The 24,847-nt window shown below is 41.7% G+C and overlaps 1 protein-coding gene across 3 annotated transcripts in view; it reads right to left on the bottom strand.

Moving 5' to 3' along the window:
* The window catches only part of Med1 (mediator complex subunit 1), a 40,568-nt gene extending 15,721 nt beyond the window's left edge, over positions 1 to 24,847 (bottom strand). For all 3 annotated transcript variants that reach the window (XM_028755006.1, XM_028755004.1, XM_028755005.1), the window contains exons 1-10: positions 24,613 to 24,847; positions 20,554 to 20,660; positions 15,602 to 15,680; positions 12,198 to 12,252; positions 11,962 to 12,094; positions 11,004 to 11,032; positions 6,032 to 6,103; positions 4,137 to 4,211; positions 3,395 to 3,468; positions 614 to 703 (exon numbers count right to left, since the gene is read on the bottom strand). In XM_028755006.1, coding sequence (XP_028610839.1) covers positions 614 to 703; positions 3,395 to 3,468; positions 4,137 to 4,211; positions 6,032 to 6,103; positions 11,004 to 11,032; positions 11,962 to 12,094; positions 12,198 to 12,252; positions 15,602 to 15,680; positions 20,554 to 20,660; positions 24,613 to 24,637 — 739 coding nt within the window. In that variant the 5' untranslated portion in view covers positions 24,638 to 24,847. The remainder of the gene's footprint in view (positions 1 to 613; positions 704 to 3,394; positions 3,469 to 4,136; positions 4,212 to 6,031; positions 6,104 to 11,003; positions 11,033 to 11,961; positions 12,095 to 12,197; positions 12,253 to 15,601; positions 15,681 to 20,553; positions 20,661 to 24,612) is intronic.

Here is a 24,847-nt window from a genome sequence, read left to right as displayed (position 1 = left end):
ATAGCAAATGTCATTCATTACTGCAGTTAAGTCACAGTTAGTTAGTTAGTTTTGTTTGATCACTGAGAGAGTTAAGTTGGCCTTCAACTCAGGTTTTCCTGCACGCCCAACCTCAGTGCTTATATACTGAAATGTCCCACCAAGCCCAGCCTTCTTCCCCTTTAAAGAAATAAGGAAAGCTGGTTACTTTGTCAGTAATCTATATTTTATCACTAACTCATTTACTTACTTAGTTACTATTATATATTCGCTTGGGTGCTTAAGTACATATACATGTATATATGTGAGATATATATCAGTATATCAGGTATACATACATAAAGACAGCAAATTAAGAAAGACCATATTATATAAATACTAGTAGGGGAGGCTGGGCATTTGAATTTTACCAATATTTTTAACACATCAGGGAAAGGAGAGCATAGTGGTATACGCTGTAACTCCAGAGCCTGGGAGGTGGAGGTCATTCAGATAGGAATGAGAGTTCACACCTATGGTCTCAGTTCTTGGAAGGTAAGTCTGACAATCACCCTGCATTACATAGTGAGTTCCAGGACAGCCTAAGTTACAGAAAGAGATCAGTCTAAAAGTACTTGAAACAACAAACACTTACCATTCTTTTCATGCAAAATGATAGGAGAGGCAGTCTTATCATCCAGCAGATCAGACGGAGAAGCATAGTATTTCATATTCATTAAATGACCTACCATAAATGAAAGTTATTAACTAAGGCATCTTTATTACTAAATTATATACTTTAAAAAAGCATTCATAGTATTTGTGGTGGCACTCACCTATAAAGAAACCTTATCTCAAACTAACAAGGAAAGACTGGGGATAGCTCGGGGAAGAGTGATTACCTATCTTATGAAAAGCCCTAGGTTCAATTAAATCCTTAATACTTTTCAAAACACACACACACATACACTCCTACACCTACACACACCTACACACACCTACACACACCTACACACACACACACACACACACACACACACACGCACACACACACGCACGCACACACGCACGCACACACATACACAAATGCTGAGTGTGGTAGCTCACACTAGCCAGGGTTTGCAAGAAGTATGCCAGGCTGTGCTATACAGTGAGTTTGAGACCCACTTCGAAGACCCTAATTCAATCCTTTTAAAGAGAGGGGGGTAGAAATGTAATTCAGCTGACAGAGTATTCACCTCGAATACCTGAGGCCCTGAGTTTGATCCCCAGCACTGTATAAAAGCATAAAATCCATAATCTGGGGCTTGAGAGAAGGTTCAGCAACTAAGAGCACTGGCCATTCTCCCAGGGAATACAAGTTCAACTCCTAGTACCCATATGGTGGCTCACAACAATCTATAATTCAAATTCCAGGGAATCCAATGCCCTCCTCTGTGTGGAGGCACAGGCACAGCACACATAGACATATCTGTATAGGCAAAATACCCATGAATGTAAAATAAATTTTAAAACAGAAAGGGTAGAATGATAAATCAGGATCAACATCAGATACAAGAAACTTTGCCTTTAAAAAACAAACACAGGGCTGGAGAGATGGTTCAGTGGATAAGAGCACTGACTGCTCTTCCAGAGGTCCTGAATTCAATTCCCAGAAACCACATGGTGGCTCACAACCAACTGTAATAGGATCTGATGCCCTCTTCTGGTGTGTCTGAGGAGAGCAACAGTATACTCATATACATAAAACATATAAATAAATTTAAAACAAAACAAACAAACACATTTTGCTGGGCATGGTGGCACACACCTTTAATCCTGGCACTCAGTACTCAGGAGGCAGAGGCAAGCAGATCTTTGTGAGTTCAAGGCCAGCCTAGTCTACAAAGTAAGTTCCAGGACAGCTAAAACTATCTAGAAAAAAAAAATAATAAATTTCATAAACTTACACCCGCTAACATGCTAACACACACACACACACACACACAGATTCTATACAGTCAGTGATAGTTTAGCAGATAAGAACACTTGTCACCAAGTCTGACTACATGATTTCCTGAGGACCTTTTATGCTAGGACAGAACTGACTCTAACCTCCACATACTTAAAAGGACACACACTAAGAAAGAAGGTAAATGTAATAAAATTAAAGACAAAGAGTTGCACAAATGTGCAAAGTCATGCCCTAAATAAGCTTATGAAATATGACAAAAGATTATTGATTCTGGGAACAACAATAAATTTCACACACACACACACACACAAAGGAGCCGGGCGGTAGTGGCGCACGCCTTTAATCCCAGCACTTGGCACTTGGGAGGCAGAGGCAGGCGGATTTCTGAGTTCGAGAGTTCGAGGCTAGCCTGGTCTACAGAGTGAGTCCCAGGACAGCAAGGGCTACACAGAGAAACCCTGTCTCGAAAAACCAAACCAAAATAAAATAAAATAAAATAAAATAAAATAAAATAAAATAAAATAAAATAAAATAAAATAAAATAAAAGTTACTGGTAACTTTCTTAGTGAGCTTGTCTTCACAAGCTCAAGGTAAAATTAAAAGTGATGTACCCAGGGCTGGAGAGACAGCTCAGTGGTTAAGAGCACTGACTGCTCTTCCAGAGGTCCTGAGTTCAAGTCCCAGCACCCACATGGTGGCTCTCAACCATCTGTAATGGGATCTGATGCCCTTTTCTGACATGGAAGTGTATATGCAGATAGAGCACTCATAAATTAAATAAATCTTAAAAAGCAAGCAAGCAAACAAACAAACTGGTCTGGAGAGATGGCTCAGTAGTTAAGAGCACTAACTACTCTTTCAAAGGTCCTGAGTTCAATTCCCAGCAACCACATGGTGGCTCACAACCATCTGTAATGGGATCTGCTGCCCTCTTCTGGTCTGACGACAGCACAGTGCAGTGACAAACATAAAGTAAAAAAATAAATCTTTTAAAAAAAAAAAAAGGGGGATCTACAGCAGCAAACGCCTGGCAGCAAAAGCCTGGCCTAGCATGCCAGAGCTCTGGTTGATTCCCAGCACTGCAAAAGAACACAAGGAAAAGAGGGCGATGGAGAGGGCTCTCTGGGTAAGAGTGCTGCCATGCAAGCACAAGCGGCTGAGCATGGCAGCCTGACCCGCGCATTCCCAGCACTGGGTTGAGTAGGGACAGGACGATAACTAACTGGTGCTTACTGGCTGCCAGCCTAGGTCCAGGATCCCCGAGAAACTCTGCCTCAAGGGACTAAGGCAGAATGGTAGAGTAGGATGCCTGTCCTACTCTGGCCTACACACACACACACACACACACACACACCACAGTCATATCTATATGAAGATAAAACAGTGGCCCTTAAACTAAATCCATACATTTGCTTAAAAAAAATCATCATTATAAAAATATAAAGTAATTTTTTAAAAAAAATCAAAACAGGATAACGTACCCCCACTCCGTGGAGTGAGATAGCCAACACTTCCCTGAAGAATCTTATCCAAGGGAGTAGCATCAGTCGCCTTCCTACAAGACAAAGGATCTGTGTGTGACTGAATTTAGCAACTGACAGTTTCAGTCAACAGTCTGAGCTAAGCTCATAAAAGTTTTATAATCCTATCAAAATGCCTCTAACTTATAATTGCACATGTAAGACGTGCTTTTCACCTTCAACGAAGGGGGCTATTTTCCAGTAACCATCAGTGCGTAATATAGTAAAAAGTACACCTAAGCCAGGCATGTACATCCACCTAGTTCTATAACTGGAGTAGTTGACACTGCTGTATCTCATATGTTAGCTGGGCTGGGTGTCCTGGAGACACTCAATCTCAAATTAATAAATAAAAACTTAGAACTGGATAATTATCAGATAATCAATTCAACTTTGAGACTATTTCAGATATAGTCTATAAAATAACAACCAAAAACTCAGCAATAACTGAGCTATCTCAATTATCAAGAAGTTTCTGCATTGTTATACTTAGAAAATAGAATGTAATCATCATTTTGAAGCAACAGCAAATAGTGAGTGTGTATGAAACAGGTATAATGCAGACATACGCTACACAGTCATATGCAAGGATATACAATCACATATACTATAGTACCCCTGTGAGTGTAAAAATTAAGAAGTTACAAATGCCCTGGAGGAGAAACTAAGAGAGTCACAGAATGATTTCAGCAGCCAGTCTTACCAGTACATAATAGCCATCTTAGAAAGGTCCTGTTCTAAGGACTGGAGAGCCAGGTACATTTTAGTCTTCAGCTTGCTACAGAGCGGATGAGAAGAAAGTAGGTTAAACAGCTGAGAAGTAAGCGCATTATCAAAGACCAGCTGTGGCGTCACACAACTTTAATCCCAGTACCTGTGAGGCAGAGGCAAGTGCATCTCTCTGAGGTCAGGCTAGCCTAGTCTACAAAGCAATTCTAGTCCAATCAAGGTTACTCTGTGAGACCTTGTCTCAAAACAGTAACAAGAAAACTAAAAAATACTAACCCAGTGGTTAGAACCAACCAAACTGTTTTAAGTCTTTTAAAAAAAAAAAAAAGTTGGGCTGGAGAGATGGCTCAGCGGTTAAGAGCACTGACTGCTCTTCAAGAGGTCCTGAGTTCAAATCCCAGCAACCACATGGTGGCTTACAACCATCCATAATGAGATTGGATGCCCTATTCTGGTGTGTCCGAAGACAGCGACAGTGTACTCATAAATAAAATAAATAAATAAATCTTTAAAAAAAAAAAAAAAAAGTTAAGCACAGCCAGGTATGTTTTGCACAACTTTAATCCTAGCACTCAGGAGGCAGAAGCACGCAGATCAGAGTTTGAGTTAGGCCGGTTTACATAGCGTGCCAGGATAGCTTGGGTTACACAGTGAGACCTCCTTAAAAAAAGTGAAATAAATAAAATAATACAAAGTATCAAAGCTGGAGATCCCATTACATATGGAAATCTCAACTCGTGGGATAAAGAAAAAACTGAGGAATTCAAGGCCAAGGCCATCCTCAACTACATACTGAGGTCAAACCTGGGCTACTGTACTTTTTTTTTTTTTTTTAAATTTGGAAAATAACCAGAATTTATGGTTTGTTTGTTTGTGTTGGGTTTTTTTTTTTGTTTTTTGGGTTTTGTTTTGTTTTGCTTTTTTGAGACAGGGTTTCTCTGTGTAGCCCTGGCTGTCCTGGAACTCACTCTGTAGACCAAGCTGGCCTCGAACTCAGAAATCCACCTGCCTCTGCCTCCCAAGTGCTGGGATTAAAGGCGTGTGCCACCACTGCCCGGCCAGAATTTATGTTTATTTCCCTTCAAAGCAGTTTAATAGAATCCCAGCTAGGTTTGTACTCTAAAACCACACTGAAAATATTTCAACAACTGTATTCTATCTTCTTAAATTTTAAGTCATTAAAAGCAGACATGTCCATTTTCAGATAAATACTTTAGGAGATAGAAAAAAGTTAAAAATGAAATACTTTAAGGACTAGAGAGATGACTTAGGGGTTTAAAAGAACTGACTGCTCTCCCAGAGGACACAGGTTCAATTTCCAGCCCCCACACAATAGCTCCCGTTCTAAGAGATCTGACCTATTCTGACCTCCACAGGTACAGTTCTGACACACATGTAGTTAAAACAAACAAACAAACCACCCCCAGAAAACAACCTACAAAAAACCGAAACAGGGCCGGGCGTTGGTGGCGCACGCCTTTAATCCCAGCACTTGGGAGGCAGAGGCAGGTGGATTTCTGAGTTCGAGGCCAGCCTGGTCTACAGAGTGAGTTCCAGGACAGCCAGGGCTACACAGAGAAACCCTGTCTCGAAAAACAAAAAAAAAAACAAAACAAAAAAAAAAAAAAACCGAAACAAACAAAAAACCCATATACATAAAATAAAAATTTAAAAATTCAAATGAAAACACTTAAAAAGTCATAAGCTAAAAAAAAAAGTCATAAGCTGAACTACAGATTACAGTATGAATAGAAACTAGGAATAAACATGCAGCAGAGAGGTATCAAAAGGTATAACCCAAACTGGCTCACAGATTCATACTCATTTTTCCAAAATGGAAAACAGAAATGAATGAATGCAATTACTTACTTGTCTCCTGGAAGGTTATACAGATTAACAAGACCCTTAAGATGCTTAGAAAATTCATCAAAATTCTTTTCCCTATAGGGAATTCAGGAAGGTGGGAAAAGAGAAAATACAACAAAAAATTACTACTTTATTCTACCAAGAAACCCTGTCTGTACAAAGTCATGTTAATAACCCGCTCACATCATCATCACGTAAGTTTTATAGTCAACCTAGAAAGAAAAGACCGAGCTGGGCTGAGACAGCTCCACAGTGCTCAGTGCTGGCTGCTGCTCTTGAGAACCTAGCTTCAGTTCTTTTTTCTTTAAGATTTATTTATTTTATGTATGTGAGTACACCATCACTGTCTTCAGACACACCAGAAGAGGGCATCAGATCCCATTACAGATGGTTGAGAGCTACCATGTGGGTGCTGGGAATTGAACTCAGGACCTGTGGAAGAGCAATCAGTGCTCTTAACCTCTGAGCCATCATCTCTCTAGCTCCCCTAGCTTCAATTCTTAGCACAGCACTGTCTGCAACTGTCTGCAACTCTATTAACAAGGCATCTAACACACTATTTTGGCCCCCAAGCACTGAGTGCTTATGGGGTACAGTCAGAGCGTGCATAGGGTGCAGAGAGGGCATTCACACACATAAGCTTTAAAAATTGAAAACAAGAGGGCTGGAGAGATGGCTCAGCGGCGGTTTAGATTACTGCCTTCTCTTCCAGAGGACATGGGTTCAATTCCCAGCAACCACATGGTGGCTCATAATCATCTTCAATGGGATCCAATGCCTTCTTCTGTCATGTAGGCATATATGTAGGCCAAACACTCGTAGACATAAAATATATAAATAAATCTTTCCCTCAGATGAATCCTCTGAGTTTGAGGCTAGCCTGGCCTACAGACTGAGTTCCAGGACAGCCAGGGCTACACAGAGAAACCTTGACTCTAAAAACAAATAACAAAATAAAAAAAGTCAAAAGGCAGTGGGACTTGGTGGTATATTCCTAACACTCCAGAATTTGAGGCAGGAGGATTGTGGAGAGTGTGAGTTCATGGCCAACCTGAGCTACAGGGTAAGAATTGATCTCAAAACCAAAGAAACAAGGGAATTTGAGGGGGAAAAAAAACCGGGCAGTGGTGGCTCACGCCTTTAATCCCAGCACTTGGGCGGCAGAGGCAGACAGATTTCTGAGTTCGGGGCCAGCCTGGTCTACAGAGTGAGTTCCAAGACAGCCAGGGCTACAAAGAGAAACCCTGTCTTGAAAAACAAAAAACAAAAAAAAAGATATATTCCCTAACACACTATCACCATATATACTAAGTAACTAAAAATATGAGGTAAAGTAAGTTCCATTAGGCTGGAGAGATGGCTCAGTGGTTAAGAGCACTGACTGATCTTCCAGAGGCCCCAGCAACCACATGGTGGCTCACAACCACCTGTAATGGGATCTAATGCCTCTTCTGATGTATCTGACGATAGCTACAATGTACTCATATAAATAAAATAAAGTTCCATTATAAATCACCCACTTCAAACAGGTTTACAAATTAATTTTAGAATATCATGAATTCCTAAATTAACATAATCTACTCCAAGTGAAAGCCAGAAATATTCACTCATTCTAGAATATTCTGATCACACGTCTTGGTGAGTTTCAATGCAATAGTTACATTTTACATTATTATCATTCATTCATTCATTCACTTACTCACTCGTTTTTACTTTATGTGCACTGATGCTTCTGCTTATATGTTTACATGCATGCATGTATGTGTAAAGGTGGCAGATAGTGTGGAACTGGAGTAACATACAGTTGTGGGAACTGAACCTAGATCATCTGAAAGAGCAGCCAGTGCTCTTAACCACTGAACCATCTCCTCAGGCCCACTGTTTGTTTGTTTAGATAGGGTAGAGCAATGTAGCTCAGGCTAGCCTGATATAAAGCCCAAAACCCAAACCTGCAACAATTCCCCTATACTGGCCTCCTCTGGGATACGGGAAATAAGTATAGATGTATGCATGCCAATATATTTGACAGTATTACATCGTGGGTTTTTGTTGTTGTTTTTTTTTTGTGGTTTGGTTTGGTTTTGGTTTTTCAAGACAGGGTTTCTCTGTAGCCCTGGCTATCCTACAACTTGATCTGTAGACCAGGTTTCCCAAGTACTGAGATAAAGGCATGTGCTACCACCATGGCCTGGCTGTTTAACAGTTTTTAAAATATGGTTACAAACCTGATTCAGTAGTTCTAAACACTGCTGTTTGTATAGAGAACTCAAGTTTAATTCCCAGTACACACACAGTAGCTCACAACTGTCCACATGCAGGCAAAATACTGAGATATATAATATAAAGTAAGTCAAAAAAACAAACATTTTAAAGGTTGAAAGTTAATATATTTGGCTATAAATACAATAAACTGGTAATAGAAAAGCCTGAATATAAAACCTACTTCCTCAAAGTGAAAAATCTAAGATATTCCCTTATGTTCAATATTCAAAACAAAAATTAACTTCCTCAAATTATCAGAAAGTCTTAAGTCTGGTTTAAATTTAAACCTGGGAATCCGACTCAGTTTAAAGGGGAAAAAAATAAATAAAAATAGCAGGAATAGCAACCAAGAAATAAAAGACTATTGTCATGCCTACTACTTCTTTTTTAACAGATTACAATACAGGGACATAGCTTTTTCTCAAAATGGAAATGGAGATGTTGTTTGAAAGGTATGGAGTCAATGTTCCTACACAGTTTCCGATTCAATGGCTGTGCACTGTAATGAGATTAATCTTAATTGTTAATTTGATGGGGTTTAGAATCATCATGGAACCTAGTCTCTGGGCATATCTGTAAGGGATGAGGTGGATTAGATCAACAGAAGTGGCAAGACCCATTCTAGGATGTGGGTGGTAACATCCCATGAGTTAAGGTACCATACTGAACAATTTAAAAAAAAAAAAAAAGAATTAAAAACCATCGTGAACACCTTTAATGCCAGCGGTGGAGTAGCAGAGACAGGGTTTCTCTGTACAGCCCTGGCTGTCCTCAAACTCTGCACATTCTATTCACATTTGATCAACAAAGAAATCTGATGATTCTATTAGCCCTTCTTACCAGTTGTGGTTTTGTCCTGCAGACATCTGACAAGGTGTGTGTGTGTAAGTTCACATGTACATACACATAAATACATATATGCATAAATTAATAGAAATATACAATTATATACCTATGTACATAGTTTTGATTTTTGTGATGCTGGAAGAAACTGGACTCCCACGCTGACACACTAGGCAAAGGCTCCACTACTCAGCTATATCTAATTGAACCACAGCTTTAAAAAAAATATTATATATATACGTGTGTGTGTGTGTATGTATATGTGTGTGTGTATATATATATATATACACACACACACACACACATATATACATATATATGCTTATCTTCATGCACACGAGAAGAGGCTATCAAATCCCACTACAGATGGTTGTGAGCTATGTGGCTGCTGAGACATGAACTCAGGATCTCTGAAGGAGAAGTCAGTGCTCTAACCACTGAGTCATCTCTCCAGCCCTTATCCAGATAATTTTGATTATCACAAAAGTATTGAGTGGATACTTTTGGCAAATCCAAAGAAAGGATCCAGGAATGCGGTTTCATGTCCTACGATGTGTAAATTCGCTTTGGCAAAGGAATGCCAGTAAGGGTGGGAAGTGATGCATACCTGTGACCTCAGTACTTAGAAAAGAGGCATGAGATCAAGAGTATCCTAGCTACACAGTGAGCATGAGGTCAGCATGTACTAGGTAGGACATTGTCACAAAAAGACACACACAGCCAGGGCTACTAATACACACCTTCAATCAAAGCATTCCAAAGGCAGAGGCAGGTGGGTTTCTGTGTGAGTTTGAGGACAACCTGATCTACAAAGAGAGTCCAGGGTAGCCAGTGGTATCCTGCCTCAAAAAGGAATGAAAAACATAAAAAAAAATTGCCTATAATACTGAAGTGAGAAACTGAACATAGGGGTAAAAACTGTCACACTCAAGACTGGGTGTGATGGAGGGTGCTTATAATCTCAGCATTCTAGAAATGAAGACAGGAGAGTTCAGGAGGGTTAGGAGTTCAAGGCCTGAAGTGGGAGAGTGAGTCAATGACTAACATGGACAAGACCTTGGATTCAATACTAAGCACACAAAACCAAGTAAAATAATAAAGGCCAAGCATAGTGGTACACATGCCTTTAGTCCCAGCAATTGGGAGGCAGAGACAGGCAGATCTCTGTGAGTTTGAGTCTGATCCAGGACAGTCAAGGCTATGTAAAGAGACTCTGTTTCAAAAACCCAAACAAACAACAAGAATAAAATAAGGTTAAAAGAATAAAGTTCAAGGTCAGCCTGAACTATATAGTAAATTTAAGGCCAGTCTCAAGTACATGGTAAGCTTCATGCCTCCAACATTTAAAAGGTAAAAACAGGGTTGGGAGTTGAAGATTACACTTGGCTAAACAGAGTTCTGAAGCCAGCCTAGGCTACATGAAACCATGTCTCAAACAACAAACAAAAAGTCTCATTAACTCAAATCTAAACATAAACAGGAACAGACAGAAAGACTAGTCAAGAAAATAAATTCACAGACAGACAAACAGTAGTAGTGCACACCTTTAATCCCAGCACTTAGGAGGCAGAGATAGGTGGATCTGAGTCTGAGGCCAGCCTACAGAGTGAGTTCCAGGACAGCCAAGGCTATACAGAGAAACACTGTCTTTAAAAACCAAAAAAATAAACAAATTAATAAATAAATCAAGTCACAAGTCCAAGTTATAAAAAGAAGCAGAGGTTTCCACATTTGAGCTAAGGCACTGAGGCATGAGGACGGCGAGGACCTGGCCCGCTGGCCCGCCTCCCCACCCCACACGGCACCATTTCCCTGCAGGGAACAGGATCATCTGTCAGTGCCAAGAAATACATCAATATTATCTGCTTACCTTAACTGCTGTACAAGCTCTAGACAACTCTGAAATCAAAGAAATTAGGTTAAAGCATTAAACTCATTTAAATAATTAAAAACATCAAAAAAGTTTTATATTAATAGCATAATAGCACATGCTTCCAAACAAAAACACTAAAACCACAGAAAGCCCTTATTTCACCACTGAAGCTGTGTATGTGAGCACGTGTGTGCATGGAGACCATAGCTGTCTTCCTCTATCACTGTCCTTCATGTGTTCTGAGACCAGGTCTCCCCTGAACCTGGAGACTTGATGTTTCCCTGAAGGTAGCTAGCCAGCAAGCATCCAGGGCCTGCCAGCCTCAGGCCCACCAGCCCACAGCACTGGGTTATGAATACAACCATTTACATGGTGCAAGGATCTGAACTCAGGTCCTCATGCTTTACCCAGAGTCATCTTGCGAGCCCCTCACAAAGCCTTTTTCTACTTGTGAACCATGAACTTGGGGTGGGATTTTTAAAATCAAAACAAATGAAATTATTATAAAGGGAGTCATTGGTAGCTTGTTTAAGACATTAGGATCTCTCTTCAACATCATCCCTGGAATCGATACAGGACTGCTTAGTCACACATTTTACATCTGTTTCTCCTACAGGGCTTTTCATATTGTCTGTCATGACTACAATCACTTTGATGGGAGCTGAAAGATTGTCTCTGTATTCTGAGCATCTCTTGTTCAGCCTAAGTTCTAGTTTGTTGGTAGGAAATGAAAAGGGTTGTTATGTTGGTAATTGTACTCAGCAAAGCCCCTGGATGATGTCAGAAAGACCTGTCACTCTAAAGTTTATTCTAAAACTATCAATGTGACCCATCACATCCTCTCTACAGTGGCTCATGAATAAACCCTAAAAGCCAAGCTCTACCGACCCCAACAATGCATTAAGTATTCTCCTAAGTAAACCCCATAGATTCCACGTGAAATATCAACACATACCACAGGATTCTCCCCATGGTGAGCCACTTTTACATCACAAAGCTGTCCTGCAGGATCTAACTGCACTTCCACATAGAACATATCTGACGTGATGTAACATTCAGTGCCACTGGCACTGAGATGAGAGCCCAGTCTAGCAGGAACAAATCAAAACAAAAATTAATACAAGACACATAAGAAAGCTCCCCAAATTAGCACTGCATTGTATGTTTGTAACCACAGATAAAATTACATACCCATTCTGTCTGGCTATAGACTCCAAACGATCAGTCATCGCTGGCAAAGATGTGACTATGAAAAGATATGGGGGAGGGGAAAAAAGGAATTCATAAAGAATATTCCAAATAAATGAGTATATCCACCCTTCCAAAGCCACAAAAATATTCAATAGTTCAGACACCTATAATCTACAGTAAGTTTCTTGAGGCTTATCTGTGACCTAGTAATCAGGTAAAGGACATGGTGATATGGTCACCGTAAATAAGTGATAAGAGTATAGTAAGACTGTGACACTTAACCTTCCCTGTCAATTGGACTGGATGTCGAAGTACCAAGGTGATGTGCTGCTGTCCGTGTCTCTGAGCGTGTTGCTAAAGAGGTCTGACGCGGTGGCCCACTTTGACTATGGGTGGTTAGGTCTACATACAAGGACTAAGGAGCAAGTGAGCCAAGTGCCAGCATTCAGCACTGCATCCGACACAGGCACACTGGGACCTGACATTCTGACTGTCATGCCTTCCCCACATTAAAGACTATACGCCCTCAAACTGTAAGGCAAAAGTCAAATCTTCATCCTTAAATTGTTTTTATTAAGTATTTTGTCACAGAAATAAGAAAAGTAACCAAGATAAAGACATATTTGAAAATTATGGAGCCTGCACTGGTAATGCATGCTTTTAATCTCAGCACTCTGGAAGCAGAAGCAGGCCTGAGTCTGAACTATGAGTTTGAGGTCAGTCTGGTCTACAGAGTGAGTTCCAGGACAGCCAAGGCTACACAAAGAAACTCTGCCACAATAAGAAAACAAACAAACAAACAAACAAATAAATAAATGGATTGATGACTAAAAAAGAAACAACAAACAAAAATTATAGAGTCAACCAAGACATGCTAGTACATAACGATAGCTAACACTTAGGGGTCAGAGGCAGAAGGATCAGGAGTTCAAGGTTAGCCTTAGCTACACAGTGAAACCCTGCCTTAAAACACAAGACAGACAAAAAATATGAATACCAGGCATGGCAATGCACACCTATTATGGCGGCCCTTGGACCTGCATTACATAATAATTCCCAAGTCAGAATAGTCTATGAGACTGTGCCAAACACACACACACACACACACACACACACACACACACGAACAGAAATACGACTAACCTATGTTTTTCTCCTTTTTTATTACTACTTATATGAGTCAAGGTCTCTCTCTCTCTCTCTCTCTCTCTCTCTCTCTCTCTCTCTCTCTTTTTTTTTTTTTGGTTTGGTTTTTCGAGACAGGGTTTCTCTGTGTAGCCCTGGCTGTCCTGGAACTCACTCTGTAGACCAGGCTAGCCTCAAACTCTCGAACTCAGAAATCCACCTGCCTCTACCTTCCAAGTGCTGGGATTAAAGGCGTGCGCCACCACCGCCCGGCCCCAAAGGTGTATCTTAACGATAGAACACACAGCACACTTGCTGCCTTGATTCAATTTCGACCACATGTACTTTACATGCTGTGAGCTCTCCTCACTTCAACTGGTAGCTCCCAAAACAACAAAAACATAATTTTCACAGTACTCATAAAAATCAAAGATAGAGGCTGGGCAGTGGTGTTGCATGCCTTTGATCCCAGCACTTGGGAGGCAGAGGCAGACAGATTTAGGTGAGTTTGAGGCCAGCCTGGTCTACATAGTGAGTTCTAGAACAGCCAAGGCTACACAGAGAAACCCTGTCTCTGAAAACAAAACAAAAACAAAACAACAAAAAATGAACAAACAAACACAAAGATGCATATGGAGGCGTGGAAGCTGAGGCCCAGTAAGAGTGCATGCCTAGGATGTGTGAGGTTCTGGGTTTGACTTCTGGCACTAAACGAAATAAAGATGGAATCAACCCAAGTGTCTATGAACAGACAGCTGAGTCAACAGAAGGTGGACTGCAATGGAGGACCATGATGACATTGCCCATAGAGTGCCAGCACTTAGGAAGAGAAGCAGAGGTGGTCAGAAGGTCACATCAGCCTTGGCTACAGAAGGAAGCTTTGACCTGCCTGGATCATATGCACCCGTCTCAAAATCAGGTGGGAGTGGCTGGAGATATGACTCAGCAATTAAGAGCACTTGTTGCCCTTGCAAATGACCCAGATTAAGTTCCCAGCACCCACATGATGGTTCTCAACCACCGGTAATAACAGTTCCAGGGGATCTGACACTCTCTTCGGACCTCCATTGTTACTGTATTCATATAGTACACATATATACATGCAGGCAAAACATTCACATGCATACAATAAATCAATCTAAACAGATTAAAAAATAAAGCAAGAAGGTATAGTATTATTCCTTCTCCCCCTCCCCTGACAGTACTGATGGCCCTGCACATACCAGCCAAGCATTATTATTTAATGTTTAAAAACAAAGGTATGCCCGGCGGTGGTGGTGCACACCTTTAATCCCAGCACTTGGGAGGCAGAGGCAGGCAGATTTCTGAGTTCGAGGCCAGCCTGGTCTACAGAGTGAGTTCCAGGACAGCCAGGGCTACACAAAGAAACCCTGTCTCGAAAAACCAAAAAAAAAAAAAAAAGTATAGTCCTGTATTATAGCACACACAATCCCAGCACTCATGAGGATGAGGTAGGAAAATCTTCAGATCAAAGGATAGCCAAGAATACTGACTTGAAATAGTAAGACCCTATCTCAAAAGCCCAAAGTAATTAATTAATTAATCAATTAATTAACTAAATGTTTCAAGCTAGGCTTGGTGGTGTATACCTTTAATCTCATGGTCCCAAGGCTTGGGAGGCAGAGGCAGGCAGCTCTCTGTGAGTTTAAGGTCTACATAGTAGAGTTCCAGGCCAACCAGGGCTACAGAGTGAAACCCTATCACAAAAATAAAAGAATTCAGCCGGGCGGCAGTGGTGCACGCCTTTAATCCCAGCACTTGGGAGGCAGAGGCAGGCGGATTTCTGAGTTCGAGGCCAGCCTGGTCTACAGAGTGAGTTTCAGGACAGCCAGGACTACACAGAGAAACCCTGTCTCGAAAAAACCAAAAAAAAAAAAACATAATAAATGATTCAAAATGAGATAGCTTTTAAATTGGAAAAAGGCACTTACCTTACAGGCCTGACAGACTGAGTTCAATTCCCAGAATGCACAGTAGAAAAAACTGACTCATTAACAATTTCTGCACATGCTGCACATGCACATTTGCATACACCAGACACACACACACACACACACAAATCATAAATAAGTCAATAAAACATTTACAAATTCAGGAACAAGCTGAGTTCAACTCCATAAATGAAAATAAAAGCAACATCTAGCACAGAAAGTTATCTACCTTAATTTAGATTTCTAGTTATGTGTAAGTTGGCCTTCCCACAAAGTCCTCCTTACTATGAACCTTAAGATCAACATATTACAAAGGTGTGTACAAACCTTTGAGAGCCTTCTGCAATGTTTCCAAACAGCTGACCAAATGCTGATGCCCTCCAGAACTCATTACTGCCCTCTTCTCCTATATCAAAGCACAAAACAAGTCAAGTAAAAAATCCCAAACTTATACAGCCTTTGATTAACATTTTAAATAAATAAATAAATAAATAATCAACCAAACCAATGTTTCAGGTAAAACATAGATGTTACCTTAGTAATAAAATTAACCTACAATTAGACTATAGATTCTGTCTTTTCTTTTGAGACAAGGTTTCTAGCCAGACAGGGATGACCTTGAATTTCTGATCCTCCTGCCTCCACCTCCTAAGAACAGTTTTCTTTTGTAGGGGGAGCTTTTCCTAACACTTACTTATTTGTATGCATGAGACAAAGGAACGTGTACACATGGAGGTCAGAGTAAACTGTCTAGGTGTCCCACCATGTGAGTTCTAGATATCAAGTTCAGGCTGCCACTCTTGGCAGCAAGTTTTTTAGCCAGTGGGACATTCCACCAGCCCAAAGTATTTTAGCTTTCTTAAGACAGGGTCTGGAACTCCTCTTATAGCCTAGAATGGCCATCATTCTGCGATTAAAGTAGTATACCACCAAGCCCAGATAGCCTACAGACTCTTAACTGTTAATCTGTTCATCTACCTAAAGGAAGAAAAGTTCATATAGATGAATAATATATCCGTATCAATATGTGATAGCAAAAAAGGTATTCTAGTATCTAATATAAGCTAAACTTGGGGGGAAAACTCTTAAGAATCCAATTGTCATGGGTGTGATCTACCTCCTACAGAAGCAACAACATCGCAAGATGTAGTGCTGCATGCCTTTAATCCCATGAGGATGTCTGTGAGTTTAAGGCCAGACTGGTCTTATATAGTGGGTTCCAAGATAACCAACCAGGGCTGAGACCCTGTCTCGAAAACAAAACAAAACAAATGCCTGGCAGTGATGGCTCATGCCTTTAATCTCAGCAATCTAGGAGGCAAAGCCAGGCAGACATCGGAGTTCCAGGCCAGCATGGTCTAGGACAGCCATGACTATACAGAGAAACCCTGTCTCAAAACAAAAACCCCATAAGACAAAAATTTTTAGTGTTGGAAAATAAACATAAGATTTGTATACTAGGGCTAGCTCTCTCCCTCTGACCTATATTCCTAGGTTGACAATACCATGTATAGAACAGTTTTCACCAGGAGTGGTACATGCCTTCAATCCAGTACTTGGGAGACAGAAGCAGGAGAATCTCTGTGACTTTGAAGCCAGCCTGGTCTATGTAGAGAGTTCCAAGACAGCCAGGACTGTTACAAGACAAATTCTGTCTTGAAAACCCCCCAAACAAGTAAAAGGAACATTTTTCAAATTAGATATGGTTTCCTTAGAGTATTAAACGACAACCTTTGAATTAAAAAAACTGTCACATTCATTTAACATTTTTCTAAAATTATTATCATTTGCATGTTAATGTGTACCTTTATGAATGTATACCACATGTGTCAGTGCCCATGGAAGCCAGAAGAAGGCGATGAGTTTTCAAATCACAAGAGACAGAGATGTAGATACACGTTTTGTTTTGTTTTGTTTTTCAGACAGGGTTTCTTTGTGTAGCCCTGCCTATCCTGGAACTCACTCTGTAGATAAAGACAGCCTGGAACTCTATCTACCTCTGCCTCCCAAGTGGTAGGATTAAATGTATGCCACCAACAATGCTTTCGGGGAGGCTAGAGAGAAGTTTCAGTAGTTAAAAGCACTTGCTGGAATTGCAAAAGACCAGGGTTGAGTTCCTACTACCCACATGCTAGTTCACAACTTGTAACTGGCACCAGGATTTCCAACAAGCAGTCAAATACTCAGAAACAGAAATAAAAATAAATAAATGTACAAGGCATGGTGGCACAAACTTTTAATCTCACCATTTTGAAGGCAGAGCCAGGTAAATCACTGTGAGTTTGAGGCCAGCCTGATCTACACAAGAAGTTCTAAGCCAGCAAGAACAAGAGACTTGTTGTCTCAAACTTGTTTGAAACTTGTCTCCAAACAAACAAAAATACTGGAGGTGTTGGAAAGCCATTCAGCAAGTACTTGTTGTTCTTGCAGAGGATGCAAGTTTGACTCCCAGCACCTCCAAGGCTCCTTACAACCACCTGTAACCCCAGTTCCATGGTATTCAACAGACGCCCTCTTCTGACCTCTGGGGCCTCAACACCTTTAATCCCAGCTCTCAGAAGCCAGAGGTAGGAGGATCTTTATAAGTTTCAGGCCAGCCTTGTCTACTATGTGAATTCTAGAACAGCCAAGGCTATACATACGTACAGAGACAAAACACCTATACATGTAAAATAAAATAAGCAAACCTTTAAAAAAAAAATGTTGTAGGCTAGAGAGATGGCTCAGGGGTTAAGAGCACTGACTGATCTTCCAGAGCTCCTGAGTTCAATTCCCAGGAATCACATGGTGGTTCACAACCATCTGTAATGGGATCTGATGCCCTCTTCTGGCATACAAATGTACATGCAGAAAGAGCATTTGTATAAATAAAATAAATTAAAAAAAAAAAAATGTTGTGGTAGCACATACCTTTAATCCCAGCTCTCAGAAGGCAGAGGTTCAAGGACCTCTATAAGTTCCAGGCCAGCCTGGTTTACAATGTGAGTTCCAGAACAGCCAAGGCTACACAAAGAAACTGTCTCCAAAAACTGATTAACACATACATACACACATACATACATACATACATACATAATCATTTAAAAAATCCTATTTTTATAAAAGGAGGGGTGGGCTAGAGAGCTGGATCAGCAGTTACGAGTGTTTGCTGTTGCTATAGAAGAGTTTAGTTCTTTGCACCCACATAGGCTACACAGTAAGCCTCTGTCTTAAAGGTAAATAAATGTACTTTAAAAAATGTAATGGAAGAGTGATGCAAGCTTCAAATGCTAGCACTAAGGAGAGACAGAGGCAGGAGAATTACATGGTTGAGAATAGTTTGGGATACATGAGACCCTACCTCAAAACAGCAAACTATAGAACCAAAAAAAAAAAGTAAAAATACTTTTTTTGAATGCAAACTAAATGAGGACGCACATGCATTTACTGATAGAATCCATAGTTTTGGAATGGCGGGCAATGGTTCAGCATGCACAAAGCCCTGACTTCAATCTCCAGCCAACAGTGATCAGTCATAGCAGCCTTTGCCTGTAATCTCAGCACTCAGAGGTGGAGAAAGGATATGGAGATAAAGGTCATTTCAAGGTCACCCTCCACTGTCAGTCTCATTTGATCCCGACAACTATATGACCTGGAAAAGGAGCTGGAAAGATACTCAGCAGCAGAAAACTGGTTAGACTCCCAGAGGACTCACAATCGACTCCCAGGACCAGACAGGGGCTCACAACCATCTGTAACTCAAGTTCCTAGGATCTCATGTCTCCATGGGCACCAGGATCACACAGGGTACACAGGCATACATGCAGACAAAATACCCCCAACACACAATCAAAACAAAACACAAAATAAAATATCTTAGATGAGCAAACTAGCATCATCTGCTTCCATGAGAAAACAAATTCAGAGATTACAATTACATAATTTGTTCAAAGTCACACAGTAGCAAGTACGGCTGTGGAGCCTACAGTATAGGTCTTTGGTTTTGGTTTATTCTTCCTCTGTTGCTAGTGAATGACTGTGTCTCATACATGCTAGGCAAACACTCTACCACTGAATTCATCACACCCCTTGGCTCTAAGATATAGCTCCTTATAAACAAATTTAGTTCCTCCACTAGCAATATTCTAATGATTGGACAGATAAACCGTAATAAAGATATTGAAGTAGACTTATCCTAGAATTAAAGTAAACTTTTGTAGGGAGGACAAAATATTCTCATTAAAGTATAATTTATATATAGAAAAGCTAAAAAACCGTAAGTGAACCAACACAAAGTGCCTCCCTGTCCTTGACTGAGGCTGAGTGATGTGAATGAGTACTTAGCGTACAGCCAGGATGCCTGTCCAGCGCTCCACCTTCCACTCATGCAGTCTAGGTAACACCTCACTGGGGCTCCACTCAGAGGGAAGAAGTACTACAGGGAACGATGGTAACAGTGGACGGGTACCAAACAAAATGTAAGAAAAGCAAAAACAAAACTAAAACTCAAAGACTCAATGAGACCCTATTTCACACAGACCAAAGAGAAGCTGAAGAGAGCAGGGTGGTGGTACACAACTGTTATCTCAGTACCTGGGAAGCTACAGCAGGACTGCCTCAGATATACAGCAAATTCAAGGTCAACCTAAGACACACGGAAGATGCTGACTGAAAAGGGCCACACATACAGGTCGCCTGGGAGGCTGAAGCAGAAGGACGAGTGCTCAAAGCCTGCTGAACAACTGAACAAAGCCAATGCCAGCTTGCGCAACTGCTTCACCAAATCAAGTCCAAGGCCAGAGGAGAACACCAAAGACTGCTTCTCAAATAGAAAAAAATATCGTCTGTACTGACTGTGAACACCACAGCTAACAAATATTCACATATATTTGTACTGTTAAGCATTGTAAGTAATGTAGAGGTCAGCTTAAAGTATACATGAGAATGTTTATAAATGTGCAAAGACAGTGCCTTTTTGTGTTTGTTTTGAAACAGGGTTTCTCTGTACAGTCCAGGCTTTCCTGGAACTTACTCTGTGGACTAGGCTAGCCTTGAACTCAGACACCTGCCTGCCTCTGATCACTGAGGAGTCCTAGAATGAACCCTCTGTGGATATGGGAATTCAAGCTACCTCCTTCCTAAGACACTTCCTTCCTAAGCTGGCCTGAAATCAACACCCCCACATTGTTTTGTGATGAGTAAAAGGAAGGACAGAGCACTGGAACGAGCAACCATTTCGCACGAGCGGCTAGTTTCTTAACTAATCCTTAGTTCCTTACTTATTTAGTCACAATACTCACCATGACTTGACGCACAAGCTTAATGGTTTCACTCCAAGGTCTATTCTGGTTAAATTTTGCATGGAGCCGTTCCAAGAGGGAGCTCATCTTACTCAGCTTCTCTGACTCTGCAACACAAAGCAGAAGACATCATCAGACACTCTGACATCAAGACCTTCCACCATTTCTCCTACAAAAGAAACCGCTGTATTTCAGTCAAAGTATTTTATATATAATTTACTCCAAAACATAAAGAAAGCTAGCTAGTAAAATGGTCACCCATACATTCTATCCCTGTACCGGGGATACTGAGGCAGGAGGTTTGTAAATTCAAGGTTAGCCTGAGCTACAGAGGAAGACTAAGTCTCAAATATATACACAACACACAAAGTTTTCTAACATAATTTCCTGAGAGACAGACTCTTACTAAGCTGTCCATTTTGTTGGCCTTGGAGTCTTTGGCCCCAACAATACACCTTCCCAAGCCTCCTGAGTCACTGTGACTACATGTATACACTGTGTTTGGCTTAGAAGATAGCTTTAAATTTTATTTTTATGCCAAGCATCGTGACAATGCACCTTTTATCCCAACACTCAGGAGATAGAAGCAGTCAAACCTCTGTGATATCAAGACCAGCCTGGTCTGCATAATGAAACCCTGTCTTAAAACAAACAGCAAAATAAAAACCAAGGGAGAGATGGCTCAGTGGTTAAGAGCACTTGCTGCTTTTCCAGAGGACCTGAGTTAGATTCTCAGCATCCTCATAGCAGCTCACAACCATCTCTAACTCCAGTTCCGGGGGATCTGACGCCCTCTTCTGGTTTCCACAGGCACCAGGCACACATGCGGTACATAGACAGACATGCAAGCAAACCATCCACATACATAAAACAAACATTCAAAATACCACAAGAAACCAAGCCAGACTGTGTGTGTTTATTATTTGTGTGAGGACATCTGTGCATGTGTGAGCACAGCTGTAAACTGGCCACAGTGCAGTGCCTGTTCTCACCTTTCACCTTGAGTACATGGAACCTTCCAGACCCAGATGCATTGTTTTGTTTGGTGTTAGGATCTAAAAAGGCTGGCTTTGAACAGAGATCCACCTGCCCCTGCCTCTTAAGTACTGGCATCAAAGCAGTGTTCTACAATGTGCAATGTATCTTTTAAAGAGCACTAGCTTCTCTTTCAGAGGATCTGAGTTCAAGTCCTACCACCCACATGGCAGCTCACAGCCACATGTAACTCTAGTTCTCAGGTGATCTACTGTTTATTTCTGGCCTCTTAGGGCACCAGGCATGTACTTGGTATACAGAAATACAGGGAGACAAAACTACTATACACACAAGCAATACATAGACTTTATTTAAAAAAAAAAAAAAGAACTTATGTTTATGAGTTTTGGAGTGTTTTTTTGTTTTGTTTTGAATCATGTATGTGTGGCATGTCTGTGCAGTGCTCATGGAGGCCAGAGGCACCAAGACTCCTGAAACTAAAGTTACAAATGGCTGTGAGCTGCCAACTGAGCCTACGCAAAGCACAGGGCTCTTGACCACTCAGCTCTCTCCAGCCCTCCCTGCTTTCTCTTCCATTTTAAGACAGTCTCTCGCAGCCCAGCTGACCTCCAAGTCCATCTGGCTGAGCATGACCTTGAGGACTGACAAGATGGCTCCAAGAGTAGAGGCACCAGACACCAAACATGAGAGCCTGGGTCCACGCCACAGAGCCCAGAGTGGATATGGTACATGCCTCACCTCCAAATAAAGAAATATAAGGAGTGACCTCCTCATGCTCCCAAGTGCTAGGATTATAAACATGGGTCACCTCCCAGACTTGAGTTATAGCCCAGACTATCTTCAAAGTCATCCTCTTGTCTCCTTTTCCTCATCCTCCTCTGAGTGTGTGCTGCTATAAACAGACGCCTTCTTTTTTATTTATTTTTCAGGGGGGTGGGGGTTGAGACAGAGCTTCTCTGGCTGTCTTATCTCTTTGTAGATTTGGCTGTCTTCAAACTCAGGGGCCCACCCGCCTCTGCCTACGAAGTGCTAGGATTAGAGGCATGCGCCTCACTTGGCTCTTTGGGTGTTTGTTTCTGAGTCTAGGTTTCTCACTGGGACCTGGGGCTCACTGAGTAGGCTCATAAGTGAGGGAGTTGGTGAGCCCCACAGAACTTCTGCCTGTTGGGGATCAAACTCAGGTCTGTTTTCATGTTTGTACAATAAGTATTTTATCAGCTGAGTTCTCCCCAAAGCCTTTTTTTTTTCCTGGACAAGGTCTCACCTAGCTTAAATCAACCTTGAACTTGCTGAGAGGGAAAGGGGAGTCCCGAAGTCCTACCCCTCCTGCCTCTTCTAAGTGGTGAGATTACAGGCATGCAATGCCCAACTTCTGTTCAAACGCATTGAAACAAACAAAAAACTTGTAATTACATACATATGCATGCAATACCTTGAAGGATATATTTTGAGCACAATTGAACAAGACATTATTATAATTAGTTTTCAGTATGAAAACACTGACTTCATTAGTTTTTGTTGCTTTCTCCTTTTCCTTTTCTTTTGGTGCTGGGGATTGAACCTGTGGACAAGCCAACCCTGCTCTAACCACTGCACTACATTCCCAGTCTCTAAATTATTTTTAAATCAACCTACAAAGCAATGGGTATCATTTTGGCATTCTTATACAGATAGGGCATTACACTTGGTCTAAGTCCTCTTCCTCTGACAGCCACTCCTGCCCCAGCCTCCAAACAGCCAAGCCTCTCACTTCATTTCATACTCCACTAACTTTTCTATCCTGAAAACCTTCGTTCTCACAGTCCCATATTTTCACAACCAATACACACCAACACATACTTAAGTGGAGATTCCTCATAAGAGAAAATGTGGGGGCCGGGCGGTGGTGGCGCACGCCTTTAATCCCAGCACTTGGGAGGCAGAGGCAGGCGGATTTCTGAGTTCGAGAGTTCGAGGCTAGCCTGGTCTACAGAGTGAGTTCCAGGACAGCCAGGGCTACACAGAGAAACCCTGTCTCGAAAAACCAAAAAAAAAAAAAAAAAAAGAGAGAAAATGTGGGGCTGGTGAGATGGCTCAGTGGTTAAGAGCACTGACTGCACTTCCAGAGGTCACAAGTTCAAATCCCAGCAACCACATGGTGGCTCACAATCATCTGTAATGATATCTGATGCCCTCTTGTGGGGTGTCTGAAGACAGGTACAGTGTACTTACATATAATAAATAGATAAACATTTTAAAAAAGAGAGGAAATGTGATATTTGTCTAGATACGTCTTATTTTGAGTATCATCCAATCTCCTCCAAACATGGAAACTTCATTTTGGATAAGCCAGTCCATGTGAGTTAAGGCTGTGAGGGGAATATCTAAACCAAGATTCAAACTCTTAGCTGGCCGCGACAGTGTATAAGCCGGCACTTGGAAGACTGAGGCAGGAGGACTTTGTCTCCAAAGAAAAAACATTCTATCCCTCCCTTTACTTCCCTCAACTGGGAAGTTGGTTTGGGGATTGTTCCTGGCAGTTTATAGTTCTGAACACCTCTCTCCCAGGCTTTAAAGCCTTATTCAAGTACAATTAAAAGAGCAGTTTAAAAAAAAAGAACCACAGTATCTTAAAGCACAACATTTGAACACTGTGACATTCCAAGAAACTGCTAGCTTTTACTATTATAAAGACCGAACGCTGTCACTCACCCTAAAACACCCTCCATTACTTTGACACATTGTTCTAGTGTCCTGTTCAGAGATCTCTCCTGAACAAAGCACCTACAAGTTTCAGTCTCACTCTCCTGGTGTCCCACCAGGCTAAGCTCAAAGTACCCTGCGGCTCAACGACTCGTCCCTAGTCCTGCAGGAAACCTTTCACAAGGGGAGGAGAAGGGGGGAGCAGCGCCTTCAAGCAGGAGCTCCAGCGTCCGGAAGGTAGGGTGAGGATCTGGGAGGTACATTCAACCTGGATCCAGTTCCGTGCAGGGTGGCCCGGAGGGCGTGGGTCCCCACCTCCTCGCACAGATAGGCTCCCCACGGCTGTGTCCGCCCCCTCTCCCCCCACCCCCAGTCACTCACCCTCGGTTTCCCCCTGAGCCTTCATCCTGACAGCGGTGAGGTCTCAGGTCCGCCACAAGCCGGGGAGCCTTTCCCCACCACTAAGAGGGGAACCAAGTTAGCCTGGGCTCCGGGGAAGCAGCGCACCAGAGGCCCCCGCTCTTCCGGGGAAGGCTCAGTCTGAAGTCTCCGGCGGCAAGAAGAGAAGGGTACTCGCGGCCGCCGCCATCTTCCCCAACGGAACTTCCCAAAGATC

The sequence above is a fragment of the Grammomys surdaster genome, unplaced genomic scaffold, assembly GCF_004785775.1.
Source record: "Grammomys surdaster isolate TR1022 unplaced genomic scaffold, NIH_TR_1.0 126048, whole genome shotgun sequence".
NCBI classification, from domain to species: Eukaryota; Metazoa; Chordata; class Mammalia; order Rodentia; family Muridae; genus Grammomys; species Grammomys surdaster.
The sequence above is the reverse complement of the archived record's forward strand: the minus strand, read 5'-3'. Positions and strand labels throughout refer to the sequence as shown.